The 21,439-nt window shown below is 34.3% G+C and overlaps 1 protein-coding gene and 1 pseudogene across 1 annotated transcript; one reads left to right on the top strand and one right to left on the bottom strand.

Annotated features, from left to right (window-relative positions):
* Positions 1-4,271: 4,271 nt before the first annotated feature.
* On the bottom strand, positions 4,272-15,173 carry LOC136229870 (cytochrome P450 81Q32-like; annotated as a pseudogene).
* A 1,336-nt stretch (positions 15,174-16,509) lies between these two features.
* Positions 16,510-19,735, top strand: LOC136229871 (cytochrome P450 81Q32-like). The gene is made up of 4 exons (XM_066018744.1): positions 16,510-16,876; positions 16,991-17,409; positions 18,529-19,011; positions 19,097-19,735. Exons 1-4 carry the CDS (start codon positions 16,510-16,512, stop codon positions 19,733-19,735), a joined length of 1,908 nt encoding a protein of 635 aa, XP_065874816.1.
* The last annotated feature ends 1,704 nt before the right edge of the window (positions 19,736-21,439 follow it).

Consider the following 21,439-nt stretch of genomic DNA (forward strand, 5'->3'; position numbering starts at 1 on the left):
TCTATTTTTAGCTTAAAGGCATCATCTCTATCAAAGTTTCCTAGACCTGGGTATACTCTAGAAACCTCCACACGTCAGTTGTCAACAGGCCCAACATCCCTCATAGTCCTAACGGTATCATAATTCCCGATACCCTCAAAGTCATCACTATCACTATCAGCGTTATGCAATAAACGAAGGTTTTAATCGTAAACCAACAAAGAGGTTCTTCTCTAGCTAAACTAGAAGGAGTGAATCCCAATAAACAAGGTATAAACCTTAGGTTCTCAAAGAGAATAATTTTGATTGATTAAAAGTTGTATCATCCTTACAAAATGAGGGTTTAAATACATCCTCCTAATGATAATAAAAGACAAGGATTACCCCTTACTAGGGTTTCAATAAGGCTATCCGAAAAGGGTAAAATAGGTGATACGCCCCGACAATCAGTACAATGGTACAGGTACGGATTGTCAGGGTTGTTGGTGAATTACTTCGGGAGGAAGTAAACCTAGAGATCCGCCCAGGGTAGATATTGATACGCCTCTTTGTGTACTCCTAGATCCGCCCCGCTCGTATGTCCTGGTGATCCGCCCTCCTCGGTATAACCTCCGTGGGTTTGATGTCTGAGGATCCGCCAAAGCACGCGTGATCAGTGCGGTCAGTTAGGATGTCCGCATCAGAGAGTGTAGAAGAGCCTCTCTTTCTTCACTAAATGGGTATTGTTATATTCAGCCCCAATTTTCCACCCTCAGCCTCGTGAAAGAACGAAAATGCCCTTTCATAGGTTTTTGGTGGGAAAAACCTATTTTTTTGCCTTCCCGACACGCAGGCGTATGGCTATCATGTCCTACCGTGCAGTCGGGCATGTGGCTATCACGCCTCACCATGTGGTCGGGCGTGACAGCCACATAGTCGACCACAAGGTGAGGCGTGTGACTATCACGCCCGACCACACGGTGAGGCGTGATAGCCACACGCTCGACCGCACGGTGGGGCGTGATAGCCACACGCCCGCGTGTTGAGAAGGCAAAAAAATAATAATCAAATTAATAAAATAGAAATAATAAAAACTAAATTAAATTTTAAAAAAATTGAATTTTGTCCACATGGGCATGAGGCCATCATGCCGTCACATAGGTGAGGGCGTGAGGCTATCACGTCCCACCATAAGAGACGGCGTATGAATATCACGTCGTCTCCTGTGGTGGGGAGTGAGGTTATCACGTCTCCACCTATGGTGCGGTGTGATATTCATACGCCGCACCATAGGTGGAGGCGTGATAGCCTCACGCCCTACCTCACGAATCCGAATTCCCCAAAAATCCAAATTCGAATAAATAAAACGTCCAAAAATCAACAAAATCAAACAGAATTTCGTAACATTAGTCATTTTCCTTTGTCGTCCCTCTTCCGATCCATATTTTTGTTGATAAATTAGTCCGGATTTGATCCAAGAGAGTTTAGAGAGTTTGAGAATTTTAAAATTTGGCAAAAGGGTATTTTCGTCCTTTCACGGGGCTAGGGGTGGGAATTTGAGGCTGGATATAGTAATTCACTAAATTTAATGATAACATGCATGTTATTTACGTAAGACCATTTACATATATGGTTTCGGTTTACTTCACTATCAACTCATGAAGGAAGGTGGTGGTTTTCACCTGGTCAGTGACTGATCAAGTAAATTTGGTCGGTCATCATTAGATCTATAAGGTATGAATCTAAGCCTTACGGTGCTTTTAATTTCCATCATAGGATTTTAATAATTTTAAATTTAATGGTCACTGAGGAAGTGAAAATTACTGGAAGATATGTAAACTCATTACACAAATTACTCTCTAGCCATTGAAAACCAAACAATTTGTTAACATAAGAATGAGCTTCACCTTATTAATTGTACGCTAACCAAAGCACAAAAGACACCATAATGTTTAAAAAAGATCTCTACAATCTTAAATAATCTCTTTAAACTCATAAGTATATGGAAGTTTAGAAAATAAGGCATCCCACAATTCCTTTTGCATCCATCAATGACAATCAAGAGAAAAAATCAAGCTCAAGCTCAAACTTCTCGAAGGACGATAACTTTTGTAAACTTGGCTTTATGCAAACCTACAGAACGAGAAATAAAGAGAGCAATAATACACCCATCAGAACAACCCAACACATATATTCTCAAATTCTAACATAGATGTGATGCGCCTCGAGCCGGGGAATAATTGGGGATCCGTCGGGGATTTTCCATTTGGGATTAACGGGGTGGGGGCGGAACCCACAGGCTGAGGATACCATTTTTCATCCCCATCATATCCTCGTCACGGGGGATAAAATTATCCCATCCTCGTCCCATGTGGATTCTTATCGGTGATTCCCTGTCCCCGTCGGGGCGGGTCACCAACAGGGACGGGGAATCCCTGTCCCACTTGCATCCCTAATTGCATATCAGTTCGTTTAAAAAAATCATATTTTCTGTGATTTAACAGACATTATATTTTTTAATTTTTTTTAAAATTCACGTATAATCATATGTTTATGATGTCCCTAATGAGTGATGAATTATTTCTAAAATTGACCAAACTTGACAAGCGTTAGGAGTAAATTACTTTTGGTTGCCAATGATAGGGGTAAAATTGCACCATTTTAGATGTTAGGAGTAAAATTGCTCCTGACTGTAAACGTTGAGGGCTTTTTTTCACTTTATCCCTTAATTTTTAGTAGTAGATCATCTCATGGTTACATTTTTTTCCCTTTTTAGGTAGATTTACTTTAAGATAGAAAATATTGTGCGAGTAGGGTTGTAAATGAGTCGAGCCGCTCATGAGCAGCTCGGCGGTTGGTTCGATAAAAGCTCGGCTCGGCTCGGCTCGATGTATAAATTAGCCACTCGCGAGCACGATTTAGAGGCTCGATTCATAATGAGCCGAGTTTGAGCAGATCCAAACTCGGCTCGAAAGTTCGCGAGCATGCTCGATTATAGGCTCGTGAATGAGTTCATGAACAAGCTCCATACAAAAAAAACTCATGAATAATATTAAATAAATAGGCCAACTTAAACTAAACATGCAAATTACAATTTACATAATTAGTAATTTAAAATGGCAATAGAAAGCCTAAACTAAACATGCAAATTTAGTGGAGTTATATGATACCAATTGCAACTCAGCTTATACATTCACCTAATCTCTTAATCAAATCAGGAGAGAAATAATATATAAACATGAGGCAAGTATAGAGTTGCAAATTGCTCAGCTCCATGGTGAGCTCTAAACATGAGGCTTCCTGTAGACCGGAGTTCTTTTGGTCTACTGTTTTTTTACCAGTTTACATAAGCTGCTCATGAACAAGCTTATGTATGGAATAAACAAGCTTTTTTGAGCCGAGCTTGAACAAAATTTTGAGCTTGAATTGAGTTTGAAGCTCGGCTTGAGCTTGTTAACATTTGTCGAGCAGAAACTTGAGCTTGTTAATGTTTGTCGAGCGGAATCTGAGTAGATTAAAGTTTTGTCAGAAACTTGTTAACATTTGTCGAGCGGAATCTGAGTAGATTAAAGCTCGACTTGGTTAAAATCTATGTGACAACGAACCGAATCTGAGTAGATTAAAGCTCGAATTTGAATAGATTAAAGCTCGGCTTGGTTTGTTTACAGCCCTATTTATAATACAAAATCTATGTGACAACGAATTAAAATATTAATTAACCCTTGATTGGAGATTAAATTTTAGTTTTATTATCATTTTGGCCGAAAAGTCTACGGATTTAGGGATGTAAAATTTAAAATTCAAATTTTTGAATATATGGCTAGGTTATTCATTTTTTAATATGTGGCTAGGTTATTCATTTTCATTTCTGTCTGAAATTATTATATTTTACATTTCAAAATAAGATTTCTATAATTTCTCTAAAATTGCATCATGCATTAAAAAAAAATCCTTTCGAACTATTAAAGTACAATTTCGAATGCAGATGAAATAAAAAATTCTCAGTTAACCAAGTTTTATTTTAAAAACTTACTTTTTTTTTATTATTTGGTGCATAATTTGATAAAAAAAAAAGATTAGGAGATTTCTCTGTTGAAATGAAAAATTTAGAAGCTCAATGCATCAAAATAAAAAAAAATCAAAATGATCACATACGTTGAGATGTTTTTTTCCCTCTAAATATAATAGATATAGAGAAATAATAAACTTGAAGATTTAATATACATCAACAATAATAGGTGACAAAATCAGTTAAACAAAGATATTTAAAAGATCATCACAATAGAACATAATTAGTATGTAATAGTTCAAAATTAAGATAGGATTTTACTGATAACTACTCCTCGTGGTCTGCACAATGCCTCAAGTGGTTGAGCCCTTAGCATTGTAAGTCCTCCACCTTCTATCATCTCAATTTCCTCTTTACTTACCCTTTTCCATTCAAAACACTAAATCAATGACGCTAAAGTTAATCCCACCACTCGCTGAGCTAACCCAGCACCAGGACATGATCTGCTTCCTAACCCAAATGGCATAAGCTTAAACCCCTCCCCTTCTCCATTCTCATATCTTTCAGGCCTATAACTTAATGGATCTTCCCATATTGTTGGATCTCTATGTATAGCTCAAGAATTTACCAATACTAGTGTGTCACGTGGAACGTTATATCCCCCAATTGTACAACTCTCAGATGACACGTGAGGAAGTAGAAGTGGAACCGGTGGATATAATCTGAAGGTTTCAAAGATTATGTTCTTAAGATATGGTAATTTTTGAAGATCAGATTCATCTACTAGCTGTTCTTTACATACTTGATCTTCTATTTCTTTCATAGCCTTAGTTAATATGTTTGGATGGTTAAGGAGAGCAGCCATTGTCCACTCTAACGTCACTGCTGAGGTGTCGGTCTGTGCTAGTATCAAACTCTGCAAAATGGTTATTCATAGTACTAAGCAATTAAATGAAACTTAAGAATAATTTGAAAATAAGTGACAAATAAATAACTTTGTTTTTTAAACTCCCAAAAACCGCAGACATGTTTTGATATTTTGTTCCTATATTAAATTGAATGAATAAATTGATACAAAAATCTATTTCAAAATAAATTATTTTTTTTGAGTCAAAACTGGTACTGGAAAAGATTATAGATAGAAAACAATTGACAATAGCATGTATATGGTTAGTTCTGCTTCTTGTTCTTCAATTTAGTGCATATTTGGTTTTACTATTTTTTAGAGTAAATAATTATAAGGTTTTTGCTTTTTTTACTTAATACACTAGTAGGTCCATCATATTATTATAAGATTTTTAAGTTTTATTTTAATTAATGCTTTAATTCCTTTATTTGTTTATATATATAAAAGTATATAATTATCCCTAATTATATAAATAAATAAATAATTTATCTTTTATATTCAAATTTAATTAAAATAGTTTTCAAAGTTTGTGTTGTATATATACTAAAATTTCTATATTTGGTAATTTTAAAATGTCTTTTACCATGTGGTGAAGCTCTTAGCCTAGTGGTTGAGAGCTTACCTAGCCTTGGGATGTCATGGGTTCGAATCACATTCGGGTGTGGGAGAGATTTTTCTTTCTTCTTTAATGTAAGAGCATTGCGCAATTTTTATTTTTTTTTTAAAAATGTCTTCAACTAAAGGCGTCGATTGTGAGCAGCTTTTTTGAATCTTTCCATCATCACTGCGATTGAAGGGTAGTACTGGGTTTGCAACTATAAATTTTGGTTGCAAATTCTAATGTTTCAGGTTCTCTTCTGGATTCATACTAATTGAAAATGGTAAGATTAGAGAGAGAGAGAGTTAGAGAGAGAAAGTAAGAGAAACCTCCATTGCCTGCTGGTGATTTCAGGTTGAGATCTTAGCCACTAGTTTTCGCGATGAATGAGCTATGTCTTGGACTGATAATTCCTCTGATATTTCAGGTATTACTTCTCTAAATTGGTTGTTAGAAATTGGATGATTGGTTTTCTAATGGGTTTGAAATTAACGATTAAGAACTAATTTTACCATGATTTAACAGACCCAATATCTGGAGTATCGAAGAAGGTGCGCGGGGAGAGCTTGAATCGCCTTAAACTTCGAACTTCTTCCAATGGAGAAAAAGAGTTAGAGAGAGGGGGCAATGGATCAAATAGAAAAGGTGGAGAAAGAGAGTTAGAAAGAGAGCAATGGAAATGGAAATGGAAAAGAGGAAGAAAGGGTAAAGATGTAATTTTATGTTAAGTGGTCAAATATTGACTTTTTGACTAGTCAAACGGTTGAGGTGGCACGTTGACTTTCGTGTTGACCGGTCATTTTGACCGGCTGTACACCATAGTGAGAGGTCACCCCTAAGTTCGTATATATTAATGAGACAAATTGTAGGTTGTACACCAAAGTGTGAAATAGGGTAAATGTTGTACCCCAGAGGTGAAATTTACCCATCCTTTTTCCTAACAACACTTTCTAATATTTTTAAGATTCAGGAATTTTCCCAAATTTCATTTCAAAGAAGTCTAAACTAACTTATACAACACTAATTTATTTTGTAAGGAAAATATATAAATTGAATCATTTTTATAATTCACCCTAATATTATTACAACCCTCTACTCCCATTAATTAGAGATGTCAACAGGTAGTGTATTCGTAGGTACCCACTATCCGACCCTAATGTTATATCATGTATAAAAGCGTACAAGTATAAAATCAAAATCATTTCCCGTGACCGGTATGAGAACACCCATAGGGTATCCAGTATCCGTTACCTATCATAAATCTTGATAAATATTATTATTTTTAAATGTAAGTGATGTGATTTAAACCCCAATGTTTTTTTCTTCGACCATTAAGTGATACCACTAAACTACTTTATTCTTATTGATTAAGGTTCAATTTTTAGATGAATGATTTATTAAATTTATATTTTGTTAAATTTATAATATTTTTTATTTTTTGTATTAATTCTTAACGGGTAAGGGTGCAGATACCCGCGAATTAAATAGGACGGGTTTGAAATGCAAAAGTATAATCGGGTATGAAACAGATCTGACTAATTGATAAATAATGATAATAATAAATTATTAGTTGGACATTTACTCATATACTCATAAATTTCTAGAGACAGGCCCGGCTCTAGGGGGAGTCGCCCTAGGCCACCGCCCAGGGCCTCTCTCATTTAGAGGCCTACAAATTTTAGCCACTCAATTTTTTTTTCCTTTCCTTTGTATGTGTATTTAAAAAAAAAACATGTGCTATTTAATTGATTATGGAATTTTATCATTCATGACATGATTTTTTTTATTGTTCTGTTGTTTATTGAGATTTCTAATCTTAATAACCTGTTAAAGAAATTACTTACATTTTTAACCATTGTTTGTTAAATTTTAGTCTATATTTCTTAGATTTTTTTTAACATTTCAAACTTTTTTTTTCATTTATTAAATCCTTTATTGATCTTTAAATAATTTTTTTAGGTAGGAATTCTTTATCAACAATTGTAACCGGTGTTGCCAATATTATTATGTCGGATAAAAAAAAAATTGAATCGGAAAGTTTAGAGAGAGACGAGATAAACTCATTCAATTTCTCATAGATTCATAAATAAGTATGTAAAACCTATAATTTAACCAATAGTGAAACTGTTGATGAAAATCTAGTAGAGAAAATGTGTGATTGATGAAAATTTGAATCTCGTGAATGCTGATGAAAACTAAAGTTTATAAAAAAAACTACGTTGTTTTTTTATTTCCCTATTTATAGAGTATTATTAAAATAATAATTGAACCAAGCTTGTTCATGAGTATGTTCATGAACATTATAATCGAGCTTGCTCATGAGCTTGTTTATGAATATATAATCAAGCCAGTTCACGAGCTTTAGAGCTGAGTTTTACGCCGTGCTCAAGCTCGGCTCGTTTATAAATCAAGTCGAACATGATTGAGCTTTTATCGATCCTAACACTGATTCACTCATGAGCGGCTTAGCTCATTTATAGCCCCGAGTGAGCGACTAGTAAGAATTTCAATTTCATTAATAATTTTTATTCAATTGAATTTTTTTTATTACAATAATTTCCTAAGACCTCCAAAATGCTGAAAACGGTCCTGTCTAGAAAATAGGTAAATTTCATCAATGGTATACAACCTTTATCCAATTTCACATTTTGGTGTACAACCTTCAATTTGTCTCACTAATATGTACGAACTTATAGATAACCTCCCACTTTAGTGTATGGCCGGTTAAAATGACCGGACAACTCAAAAGTCAACGCGCCAGCTCATTATTTTTTATTTTTATCCAGGATCCACACATAGGATAATTGCAAAAATACCCTCTTTTTTAAATGAAAAAACCCAATCTCCCCAATATTCCCTTTCTCTTTCTCTCTTTCTTTTTTCTGCACATACTTTCTCTCTCACAAACATCTCACTTTTATTTACAGATAATGCTAGTTAAATTTCAACCACAAAGCATCACAATTCAATTTCTATTTGTATTCGCATGACAAGAGAAAAAAAAATCAATTCTTTCCCCATACTTTCAAACCCTAATCTGGAAATTTGGTGAGAACAATCAGAAACGACGAATTAACAGGGAAAAGCACAAAAGTGAAGAACACAACAACCAGAGATTAGAAAAGGCACCTGAATTGGAGGATTTTAAATAATAGAAAAATGGGTGTTAGTAAATTTGATTTGGTATAAAAGGAGTATCATACTAGTGATTGCTGGCTGGAAGAACTTGCAATCGGAGAAACTCATGGTCATTCGGCCATTAATGAAAATTGAGTTAAAAATTAATGCCATTTATGGAGATTCATGCCTTCATTTTTAATTTCTTTGGTCCTGTATAATCAAACCATATTTTCAGAGGTTATTTCTTTCGTCATATAGCTCACGTGAATGTAGGATTTAAGGGCAGAGTTAGTGCTCAAATTAAAATCAAATTGATTTCAAATCCACCAGGATGTAATGCTAGTTTTAATACTCTACCTCCACGAAGGAAATTGTTTCTCCTTTAATTTATGACAATATGAAATCATTACAAATGTTTAGTTTCCATTACATATATTTCTCCTTTTATTCTCATCAGCTTGCTTATTTCCATTACAAATGGAACTGAACTGTCTTTTGGACCGTACTAGAGAGATGGTGAGGGTGATGATGAGAACTGAGAATAATGAAAAGGAGAGACAGAGAGAAGTTAGATGGAGAATGGGAAAGATAGAAAGAAAGAATTAGAGAGAGAAAAAAGCCATGGGAAAGAGAGAGAGAGAGTTGAACGAACCAGTGAATGTGTTTTTTTTGGGACAAAGGGTATTTTGGTAATTGCATATGAGGTGTTTTTAGTTAAAGTTGAAAAATGGAGAGTTAGCGCGTTGACTGGCGTTGACCGGTCATTTTCACCGGCTATACACCACAGTGGGAGGTCATCTACACATTCGTATATATTAGTGAGACAAATTGAAGGTTGTATACCAAAGTGTGAAATAGGGCAACGATTATATACCATTGGTGAAATTTACCCCTACAAACATGTTTTTGTCCCCATAATCTGTACATGGGTTTTTATAAGATAAGAGAATAATATTAGTTGAGATTGGAGTGCAGGAGCTCACAAAGAAAATTAACGCGAAAGGAAGTCATCCACAACTCCTTAGTGAATATCACAATTTCATAACTCTCACACCCAAATATTTTTTTTATATGTATTATAATTTATTGGGATAAGGTACCAAAATAGGCTTAAGGTTTTTAAGAAAATACCAATTTAGGCTCAACGTTCAAAATAGCACCAATATAGGCTTAACGTTTACAACATAATATCAATTTAGGCTTAACGTTTACAATATAGTATCAATTTAGGAATTACTAACAGAAGGTGACACGTCATCCGTTAAGTCTGCCACGTCACAGAAGGTACCAAAATAGGCCTAAGGTTTGTAGAAAGTATCAATTTAGGCCTTACGTACAAAATAGCACCAATATAGGCTTAACGTTTACAAAATAATACGAATTTAAGCTTAACGTTTACAAAATATATCCAATTTAAGCTAAACGTCGCAATTAATCATATTATATTCTTTCCCTATTAACTTGATATTGTTATCCTTTTATTTAGTTGTATATTCGTATTTATTATAATATAATTAATTAGTGTTCTTTCCTATTAAGACTTTATTTGTTTTTCATCTCGCATCCACTTCTTCAATTAAAAGTAAGTTTTTATTCTAATATATTTGTCAATTCACACCAAATTAGTCCTTAATTTTTCCGCAACAAGATCATGACAATTTCAATGTCAAAATCACTTCATCCCCGTTGTTCGTTATTGAACAATATTTCTGCTGTCTTTTCTTTAATCTCAGTTCCAAGTCTGTCCAAATTAACTTTAATGAAAAACAAATATAAGGTCTTAATAGGCAAGAATACTAATTAATTGTATTATAATAAATAAGAATATAGAACTAAATAAAAAGATAACATATCAAGTTAATAGGGAAAGAATATAATATGATTAATTGTGACGTTTAGCTTAAATTGAATATATTTTATAAACGTTAAGCTTAAACTTATATTATATTGTAAACATTACTCCTATATTGGTGCTATTTTGTATGTAAGGCCTAAATTGATGCTTTCTACAAACCTTAGGCCTATTTTGGTATCTTATGCGACGTGGCGCTGAGTTGGCAGACTTGACGGATGACGTGTCACATTTTGTTAGTAATTCCTAAATTGATATTATGTTGTAAACGTTAAGCCTAAATTGATATCATGTTATAAATGTTAAACCTATATTGATGCTATTTTGAACGTTGAGCCTAAATTGGTACTTCCTCAAAAACCTTAGGCCTATTTGGGTACATCATTTCTCAATTAATTTTGTTTTTTTATACTAAAACTTGAATTTTAAATATTAAATATAAGCAACTTGAGATCTTTAGCGACTGGAAATAACTTCAATTGGTGACTGACAATTTTTTTATAATCTTCTTGATACTGTCTTTGAGATTCAATATGCTTTTGTGCCTGGTAGATCTCTTATTAATAGTGTTCAGATAGCTTTTCAGTCCTTGCACTATATGAAAAGGAAGGATACATGTGATATGGGAGAGGTGGAGCTTAAAATTAGATCAATAAAGCCTATGATAAAATGGACTAGGGTTTTTTGAGAGTAGTCTTGACTCGTATGAGGTTTAGTGAGTGTTAGCTTGACTAGATGTTGATTTGTGTTACCTTTGTTTCGTATTCGATCTCGGTGAATGGGCTCTCTGATCTATTGCTCCTGAGAAAGGTTTAAGATAAGGGGATCGTTTATCTCCTTATATGTTCATCTCATGTATAGAAATGCTTTCCACTCTTATCACTATTGATGAAGAAAATGGTAGATTGCGTGGTTGTAAGACTTGACAAGGGGCCATTAGTGTCTCACATAATTTTTTGCTAATGAGAAATTTCTCTTCTTCAGTGCTACCATGGAATAAAGCATGACTATGTTGGAACACTATGTCATTTTTCTTTTCACATGACACAAGATATATGATAAACATTTGTTTTCGTGTCGTCTGATTGTTTTTCGTGACAGTATATTAAAAGTATGTCATCTGAAAGCGTAAATGTAAACTAGCTCAAATCACATGTGGCCTTCTGATGACATAATTTTGTCATCCAAAGAAAACGCGCGTTTTAGTTCAAATTTACTTACTCATCAGATGACACTTGTGATAAATGACTGTTATTGTATGCGGAAAACAAAAAAAGCAACAAATGAAATTTCACTTACACGGCCAACTAAAACATATACCAAATTTACACGCTCAATCATTTGACTGAAATTTCACAGCTCATATATAAACCCCTCTCTCATCCCAAATACCATTTTTGGTTTCGCCCTCTTTGGCTAGGGCTTCATCTCTCTCATCCCTCTCTATCTCCAGTTGCTTTCTACATGCAATCACTGGGACTGGGATCGAAACACGGTAATGGCAAGCCATTTTTCTTCGTTCCTAGGTGCATTAGAGTTTCATTGTTCCTTACTCTATCTTTTCCTCATCCAATTTACTCTTGTGTGTGTGTATTTCAGCAACTGGAATAAAGACCTATTAATTTTCAGACATATCGTTGAAAAGGTAGATCTGTCGCTTAGATACACTGATTTTATTGTATTCATTGTTAGATTCACTAATGAAAAGCTTGAGTCTTTATTTATTTTTTTAACCTAGGGCAATATAGTTCATCTGATTCCTTTTTATTTGAACATAATATTTGTAGGGATAGTAAGAATGCTCAAGTACATGGGAATGCTGACTGAAGAGATTGTCAACCAGTTCATGTGTCAAACCCGACCTAAAATAAGATCAGATAAGACGGTGAGACATTACCACTGACTTATTATATAAACCAGTAGCAGTATCTCTCAAATAAGGAGAAAAATCAAAACAAAAACCAAATTCTGGTTTAAAGTTAAAATGATCAACATATGTCGTTTCCAGCCTAACTTTTTCATACGGAGTCCGTTTAAGGCGATTCAAAAACCCCTGAAAACGTAAGACAAAAATAAAGAACTTTCATTTAGAACTCCATGACAGGTTTGGCCTATATCTGGTCGAAAAATGCATCACAAGGTTCAGATATGAATCTGATTTTTCCGCATCACCTATATAGACAATTCTCTAGCTCAAAGTTATGACTTACTCATAACCCATATCACAATACTCCACAAGTTCTCAACTTCAGCTAATTATATGTAGACAATACATACCAAACAAAAGGATTCTACCAAAAACAAGATATACAAGTGTCCTTAACCATATACTATCCACATATATGTATATGAACAAAATGGATGCAATACCCTAGAGACGACTTGAACCTCGTAGCTGTAACCGAACCTCGCCCTAGGATCGAGTACCCCTCTCGGTACCTTGCACTTCTTTGCCTAAAACAAAACATTAAAAACATTTGGAAAAATGAGACAAAAATCTCAATAAGAAACTATCAGCTATAAAAATCAACTTTACTTAACATAGCTACATATATACATTTATAAAGGATTTAATCAAAACCTTATAAAATATACTCAAAACTTAAGTTCATAATATAGTCAAGGTATTAAACTAAAAACATAAAAACATAAAAATATTGTATCCATTTTTAAGTTCATCCCTTTATAATTCAATCACAAATCACAACATATACGAGACGTCTCTTTAACATTGTCTATCCCATATGGTCTTACCCAACACTTCACTGCGATACCCAATAGGTCTTCAGACTGTGTACATAGACCATATTTCTCACTAAATATGGTCTTTAGATTCGAAACCATCCAAACCGGACTACTCTTAATGAATACCAAACATTTTATTCCATATATATATAGAAACCAAAAACATATATCTATATATATATATATATATATATATATATATATATATATACTTCATTTCTTCAAAATCAAACTCACAATTTTTCCATTCTTCAAAAGGGGTGAGCAAAACCGCACCGAACCGAAAACAAAACAAACCAAACCGAAAAAACCAAACTAAACCGAACCAAATTGCAATTTGGTTTGGTTCGGTTTTTATTTTTTTACATCTTTGATTTTCGGTTTGGTTTGGGTATAAACCGAAAAAACTAAAAAAACCCAACTAATCATAACTTAATTAAATCCAACCCACTACTAATTACTGTCAAACCCACTGAAAATATAGTTAAACCTAAATTTATCATATTAACTTAGTTAGACCCAGCCTAGACTACTTACTATTGTGCCCAACCCACTACAAATTAGATTATTATTTGTTTATAAAAAAACTTAAAACATTTTTAAGTTCGCAGATAAAAATTGAAAGATTGCAAATGAATGTAAAAGAGAGAAAAAAAAACATGGAAAAAGAAGAATAAATGATTAAATGCTATATATATTAAAGATATTTCGAAAAATCGGTTTTAAAATAATTTAAATATGTAATGTAGTATAATGAGTCAAAAATATATAAATGCAATTTCCAATTGCACCAAATTTATAATTTAACCTATTTTTGTTGTGGGAAGAACTCAAAGAACTCAAGTCATTATCACTGGTTAAGAAAATAACCGAAACATAAAAATAAAAAGTAAACATTTTCTTAATTCTGTGTCAATCCTTTTTTCTTAAGAACACTTTATAATATTATCAAAAAGAAAAAAAAAACACTTTATAATATGTTTAAGATTTGAATTAATATCAATCCTATTATTGCGTCAGTCTTGATTACATGTATCTTAATGAGCATGTAGAATTTGTTCATTCACCATTAGATCTAGGTTTATTAGAATCCTAAGATGGAGATTCAAAACATCCTGAGGTTTAGATTTAATAAGCTGGGATAAGGAAATTTTCCTAATTTTTTTTGGTGCAGGTTTGTTGGAGACTGGCGGAATATCTAAGCTGAATGGTGTGAATGTGTTAGGAACTAATGCAATTATGATAAACGAAACACAAACAAACACACAAGAATTGTTTACCCAGCTCGCCACTCAATTTGAATGACTACGTCTGGGGGCACTACCAACTAGGGCTGGGCACAGTTCGGTCCAAGTCGGGGATTCATGAATCTCCAGTATTGGATTGAAATTCGGAGATTAATAAAAGGAAATCTCCAGGATTGGATTGAAAGAATAAATCTCCAGAATTGAATTGCCCCAAATTTTCAGTTCGGTCCAGTTCGGGGATTCGGAGATTCAGTTCCGGTCCAATCCAATATAATTTTTCGGTGATTCGGATAAATATCTAATAGTTTATGTCCTAAAAATAAATTAAAATTTTAATTTACAAGATAATATAATATAAAATTTTATTATCTTACATAACTTGAAATAAATGATATTTTTTTAGGAAGTAAACAACATTCATTAAAAGTTACAGTAGACAACAAGGATAAAAAAAAACCCCACAAAATCAAAGTATTAAAAGTTACGGTAGACAACAAGGCTAAAAAAGCCCACAAAATCAAAGTTACAAAATAACAAATCTATAAAAACAAACAAACAAACCTTTAATTCAAAAAAGAGATGATGCAATTTCAGGATCAGAACTAATTTCTACAAATTAAATAACATTTATATAGTTAGTATTCATAAACATTTAATTAAAATAAAACTATGAAATATAATTGCTAAGTAAATATTACCTTCCTCAATAGCTTCAAGATCTTCAACTTATTCTTCATGCTTGAAAGCTTGAGTTGAAGTTTTCAACCAATCTTGACAACAAATCAAAACCGCAGCTGTAGCAGGAGTTAAAGAACTCCTAAATTGATCTAAAGTTCTACCACTTGTGTTAAACGTAGATTCAGAAGCCACGGTTGAGCATTGAATTGCAAAAACATCTGCTCACGAGCTTTCGAGCCGAGCTTTGGTCTGCTTAAGCTCTGCTCGTTTACAAACCGAGCTTGAAAATCGTGCTCACGAACGGCTCGTTTACAAATCGAGTCGAGTTTTTATCGAGCCGAACGCCGAGCTGCTCATGAGCGGCTATGCTCGCTTACAGCCCTAAGACTAGATTGTATTCGGTCCTCCTTGTCGTGATTAATTAACAACAAAAACATAGCTTTCATATGAAGAGACTGATTGACACATAAAAAGTCCCACATTATTACTAATCTGTTTGCTAATTGAGCTTTGAACACTTCAATTATATATATTAACCAGAGTAAGAGAAGCACGAGATTCTATTTTGTAAAATGTTTAAAAATTTTAATATTTAAAACTTCTAATATTTGTTACTTAATTAAATGGTTAACAAGAAGTAGAATTGGTTCATATGGTTAATGCGATTAACTATATTCCATTTTGTTAGGTGTTCAATTCTCTATGTCTACATTTTAGGTAAATATTTTTTATTTTATTTTATAAACGGGAATTAATCAGGATAATTTTTATGACTATATAATAATGTTATACCTTATTAATAAATTATAAATTTATGTTATTGTAATTAGTTTACCGAACCTTACAAAATATATAACTATATATTATATAATATTTCTCTTTATATAAAGTTAATGTATGAAATATAAATTTATTATTGCTAAACTTTCGGTTATTTCAGTTCGGTCCAATCCAATCCAATCCAATCCGGTTATCGGTCCGGTTCTGGATAAATTTCGGTCCAGTTCGGTCCAGTTCTTTGACGGAAAGTCAACGGTCCAATCCAGTTCGGTTCTCAAAAAAAAGTCAACGGTCCGGTCCAATTCTGGAGTTTTTCCCTCGGATATTCGGTCCGGTCCAGTATCTCCAGGATCCGCGCCCAGCCCTACTACCAACCCACGATATTTTACTATAACTTTTGAGATGCAGATTACAAAGGAAAAATGCTATATTTATACTCCTGAAGTTGGGCCTATCGCTAAAGTTGGGCCTATCTATTGGTCTCCAAAGCTCAACAAAATGGTGTTAGGCGGATTGATTATGATCGAGCTATGTAGATTTCCTCTATGTGCAAATTCGTATAAACTAAATTGTGATGCCTCTTTTTCAATTCTTTGATGTTCTGGTTCCTTTGGCATGGTTGTGAGGGATTGTTATGGAAATGTGATGTTATCTAGCGGTGGGCCTCTTGGATCCTCAATTTCGGCGCTACATGCTGAGCTTTTAATAATATACAATTCTTTATATGTGGTTCGTGATTGCGGGTTCCAAAATATTGTGGTGGCATCTGACTCAATTTCAGCTATTAATTTGCTTAAAGGAGATCAAGGTTTGACAAACTGGTTGACTGTTATTCGTGATGATATTCTTGATCTTCTTCATTCTTTTAGGTCGATTGAATTTGTGTTTGAAAGAAGGCAAGCGAATATTGTCGCACATGATTTAGCAGCTTGGATCCGTTCTTTATCTGTTATGGAAATTCTTATTGAAGATTTTTCTAATTGTATTGTTTTTGTTGTTTAATATAAATTCATGTTATAAAAAAAAAAAAAAAAAAAAAAAACCATTATTCCATAAAACCTGCTTATATAAAGCAGCATTTTCCACAATGAAACAGATACCAGCAAAAACGTGGCGGAAAATCTACTTTTCATCATCTTCCTCACATTTCTCATATCTTTCCTAGCTTTAAAACATTACAAATCAGTAATTCACCGGAAAAATCACCCTCCGGCTCCAAGCCCACCAGCACTTCCAATAATCGGCCATCTCCATCTACTAAAACTACCTCTTCTTCATCACACTCTCCACAACCTCTCCCAAAAATACGGACCAATCATCTCTCTCCGATTCGGTTCTCGCCCCATACTCGTCGTTTCATCCCCTTCCGCCGTGGAAGAATGCTTCACCAAAAACGACATAGTTTTCGCCAACCGTCCGCGTTTCATCCTACACAAATACGTGGCTTATAATTACACAACCTTAGTTCAGGCTCCATACGGCGACCACTGGCGCAACCTCCGCCGAGTTAGCACGATTGAAATATTTTTTTTTTTATCAATAAAAGAAATTTTATAGAACAAAAACCAAAATTACACAGTATAAAAAACAACTAAAACCAGTAGCAAAAGCTACCAAGTATTCCAGGAATACTTATCTCTGTTCTTCAAAGCAAGACCCCTTAATCTAACATAGAAAACAATACTCCCCACTACATTGTTATAATCAAAACAAACTCTCTGAAAATAAGATTTATTCCTAGCTAACCATGTATGGTAAACAGATGCAGTAAAAGCAATTCTTCTAACTCCAGCAAGAACCGATTTTCCAGCAGCCTTTTTCCCCAACCAACTTACAATTCTTCTCCAACTTAGATTCTCAACTGGCAACATACACCTATCAACAATATTTTTCCACACAGCATGAGTGACAGGACATTTGAAGAACAGATGGTCAATAGTTTCAGCATTCCCCTTACACAGATCACAAGTAGAATTTTGAACTATACCCAAACGAAATAACCTAGCTTTAACATTGAGTCTCTTGTGTATAGCCAACCAAACAATAAAACTACACTTAGGGATATTACCTGGACCCCAAAGTAGCTTAGACCAAGGAACAGTTTCATTTTTAGGCCGAATAACATTCCAAGCAGAAGAGATGGAATAAAATCCATTTTTAGAATGAGGCCAGATAATCTTGTCTTGTAAATTAGGGATAGGCTTGAAACAACGAACAAGGTTCCAAGCATCCTCAGTAATTTTGTTCATAGGATCAGGCAGAACCCAAGACCCTCTCCTCCAAACTTCATCAACTTTAGCACCAATAGGAATATCAGCATCGGTAATGTCTAAAGCAGGAAAAAGCTCATGCAAACTCTTACCATTTAACCAAGGATCAAACCAAAAAGAAAAGCAATGACCATTCCCCAACTTATATTGAAATTTTCCTTCGAAGATGTCTCTTAACTGGAGAATCTTCCTCCAGCTCCAGCTGGCCTCAAGAGGTTTAGTTAAACCCCAGAAACTCAACTTTTTGAGCTTATTTTCAATTACCCAGCTGGCCCAAAGTGTCTGTTTAGCAGTGATAATCTCCCACAGTAGACGGCCAATAGCAGCTTTATCCAATGATTAAGATCCAGTATACCCAAACCACCTTCAGATTTTGGTTGAAATATTCTCACCTCATCGTCTCAATGTATTCGGAAGTATAAGGAAAGATGAAGTGAAGAGACTAGTTAAAAATATGTTTTCTTCTTCAATTGAAGCTTTTGGGAAGGTGGAGATTAAATCGAAGTTTCAGAATCTAACTTATAATATAATGGTGAGGATGATTTCAGGGAAGAGTTATAATGGCGATGAGAAAGAGGCTGAGCATTTTAGAGAGTTATTGAAAGAAGCTGTGGCTTATGGAGGAACATCAAATCCAAGAGATATGTTGGGGTTTTTGAATTGGATTGATGGTGGAAGATATGAGAAGAAGGTGATTAATCTTGCTAAAAGGTTTGATGATGTTTATCAAAGGTTTATTGATGAAGTTAGAAACAAAGATGGGAATACTATGATTCATCATCTTCTCTCTTTGCAACAAGATGAACCTGAGTATTACACTGATCAGATTATTAAAGGCCTTATACAGGTTAGTCCTCGCTTCGACTGTTACATCAAACATTCCAAATAAACATGTAGATAAAATTAACAGTTTCCTTTCGATGTTTATACAGATAATGTTATTTGCCGGAACAGATACCTCAGCAATTACATTAGAATGGGCATTATCTAACCTCCTCAATAATCCAACCATACTACAAAAGGTAAGAGAGGAAATAGACAACAAAATTGGGCAACAAACTTTATTGGAAGAACATGATCTTCCCAAATTACCTTATCTTCAAAACATAATCTCTGAGACTCTCAGGTTACACCCAACAGCTCCTCTATTAGTCCCCCACATGTCATCCGATGATTGCACTGTTGGCGGATACCATGTGCCATGTGGCACAATTCTACTGGTGAATGCATGGGCTATACAGAGAGACCCTAAACTATGGGATGATGCAACAAGTTTTAAACCAGAGAGATTCGATGGAGATGGGCATAATAAGGTGGTGATGATGCCATTTGGGTTGGGTAGAAGAGCTTGTCCAGGTTCTGGATTGGCTCAACGAGTGGTTGGATTGACTTTGGGGACACTTATTCAATGTTTTGAATGGGAAAAAGTGTGTGGTAAAGAAGTTGACATGGGAGAAGGTACAGGCAGTTTCACTACTCGTAAAGCTCAATCATTGGAAGCCATGTGCAAGGCTCGTCCAATCATGCATAAAATTTTGTCTCCTCACCATGTTCATTATGATAAGGATTGACAAATTAAACTCATTCGGTTATTATTATATCTGTTAAATATGTTTGTTTATGTTGTATTTATATGATTTAATTAGCTGTAATATCTTTCTGTTATTCTAGTTTATCTATTTGTATCGTCTAGAGCTCCCCTAGGGATGTACTTCTATTTATAATAAGTTTACAATCAATAATAATTACTTCTTCAATATCCCTATATGGTATCAGAGCTTTTTGATAATCTTTCTCTCTTTAAAAAATCTTCTTTATCTTCTCCCATCAAATCTTATGTAACCTCCATGGCCAACAACAACTCATCTTCCCAAACCCCAAACAAAGATGATCCCACCAAACCTTTTACCTTCATAACCATCCCAAACACAATCAAGCTCACCTCTACCACATACCTTTCCTGGAAATTTCAAATCCAAGCCGTTTTAATTTGACATGACCTCTATCAGTTTGTTGATGGTAGTCTTCCCTCTCCTCCCACTACTATCGATGTCGAAGGGGTTGAGAAATCAAATCCAACCCTAAAATTCTAGAATGGATAAGACAACCTTCTATCCGGTGCCTTGGTTGGTGCTCTTTCCCAATCTCTTATTCCATTAATTTCTAATGCCAAAACTACCAAAGATATATGGGATATCTTTGCAAATACATACGCCAAACCCAATAGGGGCCACATCTAGCCATTAAAAGAGCAATTTCACCAAATCTCAAAAGGCAACAACACCATCCCTAAATATATGCAGGTTATAAAAGCTTGTGCATACCAATTTGCTTCCTTGGGCAAAACCATTGAACATAAGGACCTCATTAATCGCGTTCTTCATGGTTTCGACGCTTATTACAACTCTATAATTGAGTTTGTAAATGCTAGAGTCAATCCTATTTCTTTTGATTAACTACATGGGCGACTAATAAACGGAGAACTAGTATCAAGCAAAGTCATCATGACTCATCTTTTCCAGCCATTACTTTTGCTGCCTCCTCCCATCCGCCACGGCGAAACTATCATTGCCCCAATTCTGCTGGTAGTCTCTCAACTCATGTAAATTGTAATTCCAGGCAGCCTCACCCTTTCTTGGGCAAATGTTAGTGGTGTGGAACACAGGGACCTGTTTTATCTCGTTGCTCCCTCTTTACTCAACTATATCCCAAGGCAACACCACATGCTTCCTCTTTCAGCAATAATCGGGCTACATCTCCTAGCTACAAAATTTATTTCTTTTATTATTGTTATTATTTAATTCCTCCATTTTTTTATATGTCGTTTAAGGCTTTTCATCAAGACCAATGCAATATTAATGAGACTATTAAAATGACTAATGTACCCTTAATACTTTTCTCCTGGATCTCTACTTTCTATGCAAAGTTTCTCTCTCTTATTAATTTTTATGGCTTAATTAAGATAATTTGCATTATTAACTATATCTCTCTCTTACAATAAATGAGGGAAAATTAGAGAAAGCAGTGTAAAAAGTGCATTGGTAATACAAAACGACATATAAAAATGAACAAATTGAAAAGTCCAAAGCGTCATATAATAAAAAACGGAAGGAGTATTATTTTTGTCTAAAAATTTGAACAAATTGAAATCAATTAAATTGAGTTTTATCAAAAATAGGTTTTCGTACATTTTTTTGAGATTTAATTTGAATAGCCTGTATCAATTTAACAATATTTTATAATCGGAAAAATTATAAAATCGGGTCAAATGGGAG

The sequence above is a fragment of the Euphorbia lathyris genome, chromosome 5 (assembly GCF_963576675.1).
Source record: "Euphorbia lathyris chromosome 5, ddEupLath1.1, whole genome shotgun sequence".
In the NCBI taxonomy this organism is placed as follows: domain Eukaryota; kingdom Viridiplantae; phylum Streptophyta; class Magnoliopsida; order Malpighiales; family Euphorbiaceae; genus Euphorbia; species Euphorbia lathyris.

Excerpts from the sequence above, each read along its gene's own strand:
- LOC136229871 (XM_066018744.1), top strand. The coding sequence starts at position 16,510 with ATGGTTGTGAGGGATTGTTATGGAAATGTGATGTTATCTAGCGGTGGG. Across the intron at positions 16,877-16,990 it reads TATTGAAGATTTTTCTAATT|ATACCAGCAAAAACGTGGCG; the intron begins GTATTGTTTTTG and ends ACAATGAAACAG. Across the intron at positions 19,012-19,096 it reads TTATTAAAGGCCTTATACAG|ATAATGTTATTTGCCGGAAC; the intron begins GTTAGTCCTCGC and ends ATGTTTATACAG.